The 13,560-nt window shown below is 36.4% G+C and overlaps 1 protein-coding gene across 2 annotated transcripts in view; it reads right to left on the minus strand.

Annotated features, from left to right (window-relative positions):
* Positions 1-13,560, minus strand: part of LOC107699101 (regulating synaptic membrane exocytosis protein 1-like) — an 87,825-nt gene that overhangs the window by 26,047 nt on the left and 48,218 nt on the right. For both annotated transcript variants that reach the window (XM_016500273.1, XM_016500274.1), the window contains 12 exons: positions 12,678-12,718; positions 12,361-12,471; positions 10,411-10,510; positions 10,079-10,202; positions 9,908-9,964; positions 9,575-9,621; positions 8,804-8,922; positions 8,509-8,639; positions 6,808-6,979; positions 6,279-6,432; positions 5,013-5,069; positions 2,216-2,366 (listed from right to left, as the gene is read on the minus strand). In XM_016500273.1, coding sequence (XP_016355759.1) covers positions 2,216-2,366; positions 5,013-5,069; positions 6,279-6,432; positions 6,808-6,979; positions 8,509-8,639; positions 8,804-8,922; positions 9,575-9,621; positions 9,908-9,964; positions 10,079-10,202; positions 10,411-10,510; positions 12,361-12,471; positions 12,678-12,718 — 1,264 coding nt within the window. The remainder of the gene's footprint in view (positions 1-2,215; positions 2,367-5,012; positions 5,070-6,278; positions 6,433-6,807; positions 6,980-8,508; positions 8,640-8,803; positions 8,923-9,574; positions 9,622-9,907; positions 9,965-10,078; positions 10,203-10,410; positions 10,511-12,360; positions 12,472-12,677; positions 12,719-13,560) is intronic.

Raw genomic sequence — 13,560 nt, forward strand, 5'->3', positions numbered from 1 at the left:
CCTACCTGAAAAACTAAAAAGCAATTTATTTAATTCGAACGCCTGCCGTTATTTTTTATTTGTGCTATCATTATTAATTTCTTTATTTGTTTTTATTTTATTACTGACGGCTTACTTGTCATTTTTTATTCAATTCAAAGTTTGAAATCAAGCTATCTCGTGCTACTGCACCAAAATTACCCCACTGTAAAATTTAAAAAACACTGAGTGAGCAAAAATTTGTGAGATATAATGGTAAGTTATATTTGCTAGTTATAATGGTAATTAAATAATGTTTACATATGTATAAAAGCCTACATTAAAATCTGTTATATAAATTGGTCTCTTCATTAGAAATTAGCTTACTGATTGCCACCATTGATGGACAATTTTTTTTTAATAATATTAAAAATATCTGTATGACATTATATTCTGCAGTTCTTTCATGTTGTATAGAATATCTATACTTTTGAAATTATCATATCGAAGTTAGAAATTCAAATATTGTGACAAAATTTATTATGTAGGGTGCCACAAGTTTGTTAAAATTTCCAAAGGGTGCCGCGACTAAAAAAAGGTTGGGAAACACTGGTCTAGAGGGCAAGACACTTCACACAACTATATCACAAGCGTTACATTTACACAATATATCACTTATGAAAGTAATTATGACCTTTGCATTGAAATGTATGCATGAATGAGCTCAAAGCTGTATTTGTATGAAAGAGAATTCACATGAACACAGTTAAAATGTTTTCATTATAATTTTACGTCAACATCTGTTTCCATATTATTATAACATACAATAATACTAATTAAATAATAAAGGCATTGTTCAATGTCAAATCGTTGTTATGACTGGTCAGCAGAGCTGGGTAGATTACTTGAAAAGTGTAACCCTGTCACGAATTCGGTCCATGGACTTCCGTTTATTCACCACCAGAGGTCACCCTTTCCATTACATTGACTCTCGCACTACACAAACTGTTGCATAGCACCCCGGACTACATATCCCATCATTCTTTGCACGATTTGCACACTGCACTGATTGCACTCATTGCACACAGCTGTTTCTAATCACCTCACTCACTATATAACACCCACTCTAACCACCTTTCTCTGCTGAGTATTGTTTAGCCCGTACCCCATTCCGAATCTCTGTGTTTTCCTTGTTTTGCCTTGCCTTGCCTGTTTCCGCGGTTTCTGATCTTTGCCTGTTTTCCTGGATTTTTCCCTCTCGTCTCGCCCCTGTGATTCTGTCTGCCGATCGGTGACCTACGCTAGCCCTGGGACTATTCTTTTGTTTTGCCCGCCATATACCTGTTTGCCATTGTTTGACCCTGCCTGTTTACCACGTCTCTTTAATAAAGCCTGCAGATGGATCCACACGTCTCACGTCTCGTCAGCCCCGTTACAAACCCTTTACTGATTCCAAATTACATGACAAAAAATGTAGTTAGTAAAATAATCTAGTACATTACACATTTTAGGTAATATAATCAGACTACTTTTTGATTACTTTTAGATTACTTTTGACCTGACTAGTTTATCCTATTGATTTAAATAGGATAATCTTTTAAAAAAATAAAAATGCAAAGAAAAAGAAAATATAATACATTTCTTGTTATTAACATAATGAAGTGCACTAAACATTACATTATGTCAAGGTTTCCTAAACTGGGGCTCATGAAGGAAATGCAGGGTGTTCACGAGTTTAATGAAAAGCTAATTACATCAATTACATCAATTACATCATAAAGCTTAATTACATCATAAAAAATTTAAAATAAAAATAAATCAATTTAAAATAATAACAATCAAAATAAAACACTTACTAAAAAAAATAAATAATTCAAATAAATATATTAGGTGAAAGAGATTCCTCTAGAGGCCTCTAGACGAGTGACTGGTCTTTGTGTGAATGTCCACAAAACTGGAAGAGTTTCTGAATGTATATAAGTGGTAAGCTATTTTAGAAAGGAACATTTAAAAGATGAAAAAGGGGAATTAGAGAGAATCAATAAATTATTAATAATTTATTGCTATTGTGTGAATAATATGTAATCATGTAATCAATAATGTGAGATTATGAGTATTTAATTTAATCTAATTACAAGTACTTAATGTTTGGAATCTGATTACATAATCCAGTTTACATGCAATCAGTTACTACCCAGCTCTGTTGGTCAGTTAGGTTGTTAAATATATGCGCTGGCATCCAGTTGATGTGGCTCACCTCTGCACAGGGACGTGTGCAGGTCGTGAGCGGGCTCTACATTGGTCTTCTCTGTGCGGCGATACTGACCGCGAGCGATGCTGCATGGTACGTCTCTCAGGTACGGTCAGCGTGCTTGACCTCTCCCTGTCTCTGGAGTTCCTCTCTGCTGCTTTAATACAAGTACATTCTGTGTCACGGATTTGTTCCAGTCAAAAACATACAAGGACATCAGAGAGTGACAATAACACACCCACATTCACATTTCTAAAACTACTACAACAATTCATGCCAAGGGATTGTGCTGAATTGTCAGCACAACTGCTACTGCTCTACACATGCTAGAAAGAAACAAGCAGATAAATAAATAAAAATAAAATCTGCATTATATGATTGTACTGTTACAAAGGTTCCTCCGTTTTCGTCCCCTTAAATGCATAATCACATTTTTACATTTTACTTTTATTTTATTCGCTTGGCAGAACAAACCTAAGTGTACATGATGCATAAGTTTTGGGAAAGACAAGAAAGTATCTAAAAAAGATGGCAAGTCTGGCGTGACTATAGAAATGTATAAAGCCTCTAAGTGGACATGGTGATGGTAAAAATATGATATGGGAGGAAAAATTTTGGTCATATTTTAGATAAGGGAATACTATTCACTATTAACTTGTTGCTTATTAGCATGCATATTACTAGCATATTGGCTTTATTAGTACTCTTCTGAGAAACTTTGCATTCCCTCACAAAAGTTTTGCGTTTCCCCCGTAAAACTTTGAGTTTATTAGCAAAACTTTAGTGCAAAAGTATTAAGTGTTATATTAAGTATTCCATTCTCTCAGAAAAGCACTGTATCATAGCTTATCCTCCCACCTCATATTCTCTTCTCTCTCTCTCTCTCTCTCTCTCTCTCTCTCTCTCTCTCTCTCTTTGTTCTTTTGTGGTATTTCTTGACATAGTGATTAGAAACCAATTAACCAGAAAAAAACAAATTAGAGATACACCAATGCTTGATTCACAACATTACTCATGTCAAGCAAATAACACCACAAAAAGCTATCCGTATCAACTTTATAGATTAATTTCCTAGAATACAACTGTAAACAACTACAGATGATGCTACAACTGATCCAGGATTTGCTGGTTACAACCACAGAGATGAGAGCTTCAATTAGCCTAACCTTAACCTCCATTAAATCACAGCGTGAAACAAAGCATTAAATAGACCTAAACAGCATATGTACCATTTTCACTGAAACACGTACACATTCCACTACAATTCACTCATGAAATTATCTATGAAGTGAATGTATTTTAGTACAATTTAGAACTGGAGAAGCACACTGACTTGCAATAGTCAGGAATTTACACTTTTTGTAAAGGAAATCTGACTTTTACATTTTCAACTTGCAGTTACATTAAAAAGTAGATTTGGGAAGGAAGTGAAATGTCCCCCAATCAATGTTGAAAGGAATTTTAAATGTGCCTAAATTAAGCATTAAGCGCTACGGGGTTTCTGAGAATTCATGACTCGTGCATCCACTAAACGTTTTATGATTGCTCATCAAAGCACTAAGACTGAACAAGTGCAAGTTTTCCTAAATTAATAAACAGAATATTAATGGAAAGCACTCAAATAATGCCCACAACCCCCCAAAGTTCAAATGAATCCTAAATGAATCCCAAGATTTAAGTCAGTTCTTTTATGTGGAAAATAATGTAAATGTCAACAGATGTCACATTATCAAGTTCTCAATATTGACATTAACTATGAAAAAATAATCTTGGTGTAACTCAATCCTAACACTCTATAACAAAATGTCAGACCAGGGGTTTTCAAACCTGCCCTGGAGGACTCCCAGCCCTGCACATTTTGTATGTCTCTTTCATCTAACACACCTAATTCAACTCATCAGCTCATTAGTAAGGACTGCAAGACCTGAACTAGGTGTGCCTGGTAAGGGAGACATACAAAACGTGCAGGGCTGGGGGCCCTCCAGGACAGGTTTAAAAACCCCTGGTCCAGACAACAATCCTTGGATTTTATCTTGGATATCCAAGATAAATGTAGAGTTTAAGAACAATATAACATGTTTACTGCAGGTCTGGCAACTTGCAGTACTCTTATGTTCAATCATGGAATATTATATATATAGTACATATATATATATATATAAAACAACAACTTAAGATTCAAAATATCAGCCACAGCGTATTCGTCATTTACACTCTAAATTCTACAGCAAGCTTTTCTACAGACATGCAACAGAGGTAACATCCATTGTCATAAGACCCATATTAATCCTGTTACATGCTGTAATACACTGTAATACACGGCCGCTTTATAACCTCTAGCTACTGCAGCTTGACAACAAAATTAAACAGGTCTTATGAAGGTGAAAAAAGTGTGTTTTTTTTTTTAATAGAGCGTGATTGTGGAGTGATTCCTCCAGTGTCCATGCAGAGAATTTGTGTGTTTCTGTGGTTCAGTTTAACACTTTACAGCCCAGCACAGGGGGAGAAAGATTGTATTCTGTTTTTCACGAACTAACACAACCTTCTTTTTTAATCTGTTATTCTATTCTAATCATACACAGCAGTTTGATCTTATGCTTTCAACTTTGTGCCAATTAAGAAGAAAATTCATTTGTATTTGAACTAATGGGCTCGTATACAACTAAAAGACTTGGAGGAACAGTTTAAAAAAAGTGTAACACTTCAGTACACATCTACAGGAATAATAGGTGACATTAACTTTCTCTCTCACCCTGTGTTGGGTTTCTACTCTTCAAACAGCAGAATCATTGCCCCCACCCACCTGAGGACACTACCGTTATACCATCATCATAATCCGTTTCAATGATGCGATGAGATCCTGAGACACACACACACACACACACACACACACACACACACACCACGCGAGAGTAAAGAGGTGTGTTCGACTTGAAGATCGAACGGTGTATGACATCAAAGTACTGCGAGAGCTATAACAGAGCAGACGTCTCCTTATGCTTTTTCTCGCCGTACTTTGATGTCACACACCCATCGGTCTAAGCAGCGCTGCTTCAAGTCGAGCGCGGGCCATCAGCACAAAAAGAAAAGAAATAAAACAGTAAACAGCCAAAAGACGTAACTTAAAATGGGAGATGGATCGGTTTGTGAAAGGGAAAGAAAAGCCATAGATTAAGTCGCACAGACCCAGGCAGGTGCTGGTCATTCAAAAGCTAAATGCAGAAAATATAACGAGGCATATCTTGCTCTCGGCTTCACTCACCACTCACCGTTTCTATACCGGACGCTACAGTTGTCGCGTCGCGCCGCAACAGCTCTACACTGGACACGACAAAGCGACCATTGCAAATCATTTTAACTGTGTCAGTACGTCATAAATAGAACAAGGCATCAGTTTAATGTTGGGTTTCAGAACAAAAAGAGCTTTAAAAAATAATTGCATATTAAATCGCAATTGCAATATTGGTAAAAAAAAATCGCAATTAGATTATTTTCCAAACTCGTTCAGCCCTAATTTTGATATATTTAAATTAATATATAAAGTGATTTGATTCTCATAAGCTACATTTATTTCATCATCTAAAAGTAGTAAAATTAATTTAACATTATGAAATATTGACTAAATCCAAAGGACTTTTCATCAAAAGACAAAAAGTATGAATTAAAAAAACTAATATTTAACACTACATTATGTCTGTTTCATGAGTGTTTTTGTATCACTGTTTATGAGATGAGTTTTTTTTTTTTTTTGACGCTGTTAAACATTTAGAACAACAGGCACTTTGCTCTTAATGGCATTTACAGTTCTCATAGAAAACATAAATTGAAGCACATAATACTGACCAATTTAAACAATTGTAAACAAAGGAAACAATTTGCTTCATTTTACCTTGCAACTTAGGAAATCATCTAAAACTTACTTTATCAGGTAATTGTGACAATAATGATTTTAAGTAATCTAAAACCAAATTTGAAGACATTGTAAATTCAGTAAAGTCATTTACTTGAAAACCTCACTTTTTACAGTGACACACACACTACTAGCCCACATACACCAACTTATACTTACTTTGCAGTTTTTTACTAGGACTGTCTCCATGAACATGTCTGCGAGGGAGGCAGGGGGACGGCTGAGGCAATGGTAGGGACAACACATCATGGGTTTGCAATTTGTACCAGTGTGGCTGGTCATCCAATACAGCTGTTTCCAGCTCTATCAGAATCTGGTCAAAAAGAAAGCCACAAAAGGACGATTTTAACCATGAAAGAATAAGTATTTGGAGGCTATAAAGGACCCAAAGAACTACCAGATACACATTACACCTGAGAAACAACACTTGTCTGCTTCAGAGCAACTGCACACCAGGGGCATGTATAAATTAGCATACAAACAAAAAGAACTTCAAAGAGCATAATACTAAGTTCCTACCAATTGGGATTTATAAAAAATAAACTTCAGAAGGTGCTTTGAAAAACTGACTATTCTTATGCATACCAGTGGAGTCAAGAACACAAGTACATATTATGTGTTGTTTTGAACCTAAATACAGATACACAGATATCTTACTGTCAAGACATACTAATTTAAGCACACACACCTTTCCCAGAAATTCACTCTCTTCCTCTTGGACTCTGGGCTGGTCCCAAACAGTGATCTCCAGCATGTGCTCTCTGAAGTCTCTGCGGTGGACGTGAGAATACAGGAACGTCTGGTTCCACTTTGGCTCTGCACTCTTCTTCACTGTTTTTGTCCTTCTTTTGCTCTTGTCACTAGAAGAATATAATGTGATTATAAGAGCATGTATAGTCTGCAAAATTTTGCAAAATTCTTCCAAAAATCAGCACAAAATGCAACAAAAAGTCTGCAGATTCCATTTCCATCTGCTTATTATTCAAATATTGACAAGGAATGTATTTTAGAAACTCAGCAATACCCAAAATGGAAAATGCAAGTCAGATTTTATATTAGAGACCTAGTGCATGGACAAATATTTTATCAAAGAAAGAAAAAACATGCAAAAACATTCCAAATAGTAAAAAAAAAAACACTAATCTCTGAGGCCACCAATCTACATTACCATTCAAAAGTTTACACTCGGTAATGCTTTTAAAAGTCTCTTCTGCTATCCAAGGCAGTATTTTTTTAATCAAAAATACAGTAAAAAATAGTAATGTTGTGAAATACTATTACTATTAAAAATAACTGTTTTCTATGTGAATATATTGTAAAATGTAATTTATTGATTACATTATTTATTGACTGCAGTGATTTTTCAGCAGTCATTAATCGAGTCTTCAGTGTCACACGATCCTTCATGAATGCTGATTTGATGCTCAAGAAACATTTCTTCTTCTTATCAATGCAAAACAGCTTTGTGGATAAATATTTTTTACCGATTCTTTGATGAATAGAAAGTTCAACAGTATTTATTTGACACAGAAATATTTGTAACAATATTCATGTCTTTATACATAGTTTGGTTAAAATTTCTCAATGGTAGTGTAAAAACACCTTTTTTACCTTGTCAAAAACAGCTCTTTTCAGAGCAAGCCATTTTGTAGCATTTTCCTTTAAATGTTAATGAGCTCTGCTGCCCCCGCCCCTCTCTTCCGAGCCGCTCTCTGAGGGACTGTTTACTTTAGACGCATTCATCGTGAAACTTGCTAATTAGCACATTATTAGGAAAGATGATTTGCAAAGATTCATTAAAATACCTTATACTCACTTCTTCTGTAGGCGAAGCTGGATCACGAATGATTTGCACGAACATAGATGCGTTTATGTAGATCGGGGCGCATTCTTTTCAAAAACAAACGTAATCCACATCGTCTTCAGCGACTCAGATGTCGGGAGTAAATGACGACTGCTATGTTCATTATTACATCCAACAACAGAACAGTAAGATGGCAGTCCAGTCTGTGCTGAAACGCTACTGTCAATCAAACTATCGTGGGAGGGGCCTGTTTTTGTGACGTCACACAGACAGGCATCTGAGATTGGCTCGATTTGAGAAAAGGGTAAAGATTTTAGTAGATTAAAAAAAAAAACACTGGGTGGATTTTTATCATTATAGGGTGGTTGTGTACACACACTGCCAACACACATTTCAGTTCAAACAACTTGTAAAAGTGCATGTAGCATCCGATGACCCCTTTAAAGCATCATTGCTGAATAAAATTCAAAACATTACTGACCCTAAACTTTTGAATGGTTTTGAATGCAAACTATTACCACTTGAAAATGCTTGAAAATTCATAAAGTTAGACTGTAAATTATAATACATTTTAATTTTTTTTACCTTCTATCAGGAAGAAAATACATTTTGACATAGGGATTTCTGGGTCGTCCGTCTGGTCGAGGGGGCAGTTCTCGTGCTTGTAGGACATTGACAATAAGCTGATGGCCCACTTTATCATACCATAATTTCACCTTGGTAAAAAGAAATAACAATTTCTCAAAGTGTTCAAGGTGTTGGCAATACATTATTTACATGATAAAATATGTCAACCTTGTCACCACACCACTTCCTTTTCAGGTGAGAAAACAGGTCTAAATATGTTCTCTCCAAAGTGTTTTTCCCCCTCCATGCTTACCGACAACTGGCCTGGCAGTACCAGAGGAAGGTCTCTCAACATCCCTGGACTAGTTGGTGACATTACAGAAATGGATGGACGGTCCATCTTTTGGGATTCATCTATAGAACTCGAACCAGCTGTAAGTTCAAAAAGTTGACATGTTAAGTGTGGAGCTATGCAGATGTATTGTACACTTATTGGTGAAGTGAATTTTTAGTCATAGTGTTTGTCATATTCATATTCATATTCATTAATCATAGTCAGTTTTCCACTTACTAAAATTACATTTTTACTCTATGAAAATACTATTTAGTTGGCGAGTGCAAAAATGAAAAAAATAAAAATAAAAAACCAAACAGTATTCATTTAAACATAAATCAACATTTACCAAAAACAGTGAAAGAAAACCAGTTAAGAAAACCTGAACATTATAATGAGTACACTTTTTGAATAAAATGTGTAAATTCTTACTGCTTTATTAGTCATTGTCAGTGTGTTGGCCAACAAACCTTCATTATTTTCACAAGTATTTTTGTTTATGTTATTAACATTGCCCTTGTGTCAACCAATGAAAGTCAATTGTGACTCTCTTCGATCCATTTTAACCACATGGGAAAAAAAGCAGCTTGGACATTCCTCTAAATTTCTCCTTTTGTGCTCCACGTAAGAAAGAAAGTCATACAGGTTTGAAATGACACGAGTGTGAGTAAATGATGACAGAATTGTCACTGAACTAACTATCTGAACTATCACTGAACTATCTTTTTAAACTGAAGTCACAAAACCTACTTGATTCTAAAGGAGGATGTGATGTCCCTGGAAGTCTTGGTGTATCTCTGTAGAAAACAGAGAATTGAAACACAGGAGAAAAGAATGTCAGTTGACAGATCATTAGCTTCTCTCTCTCTCAGTTTTTCCACACACATACACACTAACTTGACTGCACATTCTCTCTTGAGATTTCATGGCAAAACTGTCCAGACACAGGAAAGAAAAGGGAACCGAAGGACCGCTCTAATGCACTGGCTGAACCATTTTAATGGTGAGAGGAGGGTCTGGAGCATGTAGGGTGACAATGGGGACACTGGGAAGAAGAACACTCTCAGATACTACTTTACTTACTGATATGCTCTATAGTCCTTTTTCAAGAAGTTTTTGGACAGAATTCGTTGAATACATCTTTAACATGCAGCAGGAAGGAAAATCAATGGAGTCACTTATATATCCAAAGGTTTGTTCTCTATTTTTCATTGCCAAACTAGCTGCTCATTTTGTGTGGTTTGTTTAGCTTACCCAATTGGTCTAGAAACAACTATTTCCACTTGAGGTGCTAATTGGGACTCCAGAATAATATTGTACACTTCCTTTTTAGTTGCTCCAGGCAACGCCTTTCCATTCCACTGCAACACCTCATCGCCTGAAATCAAAAAAAGAAACCATTTAGCACTTGGTGGTGTCCTACATAGACAGACTGACTGAATAATGAGCTGTGAAAAATTACACGTAGATATCCAACCAAAAATATCAATGGAGATCTAGCAGAAGACATCCATAAAAAAAAAGAAACATTTTAAATACTGCAATTTTCTTACAAAATTAGTTCGTCAAAATTAAATAATTATTACCTGCTCGTAAATGGCCTACAATGTCAGCCAAACTTCCTTTCTTTACTTTGGTGATAAAGGCCCCCAATCTCCCTGACTCTGTCATTTTCCCACCAACCACCTGGACAGGACAGATGAGTCAAATCAAGTCAAGTCACCTTTATTTTATAGCACTTTATACAACAGAAAGCAGCTTTACAGTATTAAACAGGAACGTAACAGAATCAATGATGCAAACTTCAAAAATGAGGCAAATCCAAAATTCTGCTAGAAAGCAGCTCTAACAAGACAATAGTATCATTACTCAGCTCCAGTCAGTTCAGTGTTGATTCAGATCAATTCAATAACTGTGAAAAGCTCATTCATTATAAAACAATTTCACCTCACATTCGTCAGATTCTATGGCTCGCATATCTAGGCCATAGAATCTGACGAATGTGAGGGGCGTGGACCATCCTGCTGCGTTGCATATGTCCTGCATAGACACACCTGCTAAGAAGGCCTTGGAGGACGCCATACCTCCGGTCGAGTGAGCCTTGACCCCCATTGGCTAGGGGAGATCAGAGGACTCATAGGCAATAGTAATGGCATCAACTATCCACCGACTGAGGGTCTGCTTTGTAGCAGGGAGACCCCTATTAGGGGGACCATAGCATACAAGCAGTTGGTCCGCCCTACTCCACAGGGCAGCTCTGTGGATGTATGTGTCCAGTGCTTGCACTGGACACATGCAATTAAGCTTCTTCAATGATGCAAACTTCAAAAATGAGGCAAATCCAAAATTCTGCTAGAAAGCAGCTCTAACAAGACAATAGTATCATTACTCAGCTCCAGTCAGTTCAGTGTTGATTCAGATCAATTCAATAACTGTGAAAAGCTCATTCATTATAAAACAATTTCAATTCAGCGATAAGCAGCTCTAACAGCAGTGCCATTATTCAGCTCGAGTCAGTTTAAGTTTTGCTCTCATCTGATAGCGTCAGTGCTGTCAAGTCAATGGTATTACTGAATTTTAAGTGTTTTTTAAAACCCAACTAAACAAGCCAGAAGGCGACAGAAATGGAGAAAAAAACTTTGGGAGAAACCAGGCTCAGTCAGGGGACCAGTTCTCCTATGGCCTACAGTATATGAATGAGCACGATAACATAACCATGTTTACTCACAATCTGCAATAACAAACTAAGTACTGCTCTTCAGCATCTTTACACAAACATTTTGTAGAGCATGGCACAAGCAACACTAAGGTTATAGGTTCAATTATAAGAGAACAAACACACACTGATAAAATGCATAATTTGAATGTACTGCAAGTTCTTTTTAAATGTTTTTTGTTTTAGTTTACTATAATAACTCTGATTGTATTTACCTTTATATATCGTAACAAACCAATAATGACAAGAAAAAAGGCAAAGCTCAAATTAGCAGCTAGTGGATCTTTTAAGGTGCAGTCATATTTAGTACTGCTCAGCAAAAAGGCGAAATCCAGTCATTTTAACAGTAATCTGTGCAATGAAGAATTTCACCTGACTGTGGGTTCATATTTGTCACAGACCAAAAGCAAGCCTCTTTGTTCAGCAGTGACCTCTGTGTGTGTGTGGCGATCCATAACTTATCAATAAAGCAAAACCGAAAATCCACAATAGACGATGCGCTCATTCTGGCGGTGTCTACTCAGCCAGTTTTGTATAATACTACACTTCAATTTAATAAAATGATCCATTAAAAAGCTGTATGGAAAGCCGTTATTTAGGGCTAGTTTGTTTGCTAGCTGGCAGAATAGCTTTGGATGTTTATTTTGTCATCATTATTCCCATATTATTAACTGTATTTTGTCGCATCTGGTCCCTCTTTATTTTGGTGGGGAAATTTTAATAAGCAACCGTAAATGTGACCACACCTTTAGTGTAGTGCAAGTGCAAGATAAGGAGAAAAATGTGATTTGCTAGTGTAAACTGTCATTGACAAGCTCACCTTCAGACCCAGTAGGGAACCAGCTTCTCGTGGCATGGTGGAGTGCTTACTTAGAGTGATGCGGCCAATCAAATGATCTCCCTCTTTGGATGGCTGCCAGCTCACTGGATGCTGTCGGGAACCGAACAATGCTTTTTTTTTTTGTCCCATTAATGCTGAACACTCATACTGACATGACATGTACATGTGAATATACAAATCAGTTAGAGTTCAGCTACAGAAACGTTGTAATCAAACAACTGCTGTTTCTGCTATTGTACCCATTGCCACTGATACATGACTGCAATATATGATTCAAATAAAATTAAAATACTTACATGCCACACAGTGGGGTCCAGAGAATGACAATCCCAGTCACCTGCAGAATAGAAATTGACAATTATAAACACGTAATTAATCCAAAATAGAGCTGTAGAAGCATAATGACAGTCATAATAGAGGAAAACTATGTAGCTTCAAAACAGAAACAACTTTTTGAAAGTGTTTAGTTTAGTATCACTGATATAGTAATATAGTTTTTGTTTATATTTTGAATTAGGCTTTATTTTTATATTTTCTGTTTTTATTTAAAATTTATTTAAAGTTTTAGTCATTTTCTTAACATGTCTGTGTAGTTTTTTTTTTTTTAAGTTTATTTGGTTGTAGTTATTGTAGTACTTTAACTTCAACTTAAGAAACTATTTAAATGAATTAAAATAAGTTATTTTTTTGTATAAAATCGTATAAGATATACAGTATGTGTCATTGCTAGCTTGAAGCCCAGATCCAGATAAGTTTGATTTTAGGGTGTATTCACACCTGTCTTGTTTGGTTCAATTAAATCAAACTCAAGTTCGTTTCACCCCTTGGTGCGGATCTTTTGGGCAGGTGTGAATACAGCAATCGCACTCGGGTGCGGACCAAACAACTGTTCCGAGACCCAGGGGGAGGAGGACAAAAGGCCTGTAGTATGATAGGCTGTGGTGTAACAGAGGGAACCTTAGGGACATACCCTGCTCGAGGGTAGAGAAACACTTTGGCCTTACCGGGTGCAAAGTCTAAATAAGAAGGGGCCACTGAGAGGGCCTGAAGGTCCCCAACTCTTTTTAGAGAAGCAATAGCCAGAAGAAGGACAGTCTAAATTGTCAGATAGCGATCAGAAATTTCTTCGATAGGCTCGAATGGAGACTTACAAAGAGCTTCTAGCACCACAGCCAGGTC

The sequence above is a fragment of the Sinocyclocheilus anshuiensis genome, unplaced genomic scaffold (assembly GCF_001515605.1).
Source record: "Sinocyclocheilus anshuiensis isolate Anshui unplaced genomic scaffold, SAMN03320099.WGS_v1.1 scaffold94, whole genome shotgun sequence".
In the NCBI taxonomy this organism is placed as follows: Eukaryota; Metazoa; Chordata; class Actinopteri; order Cypriniformes; family Cyprinidae; genus Sinocyclocheilus; species Sinocyclocheilus anshuiensis.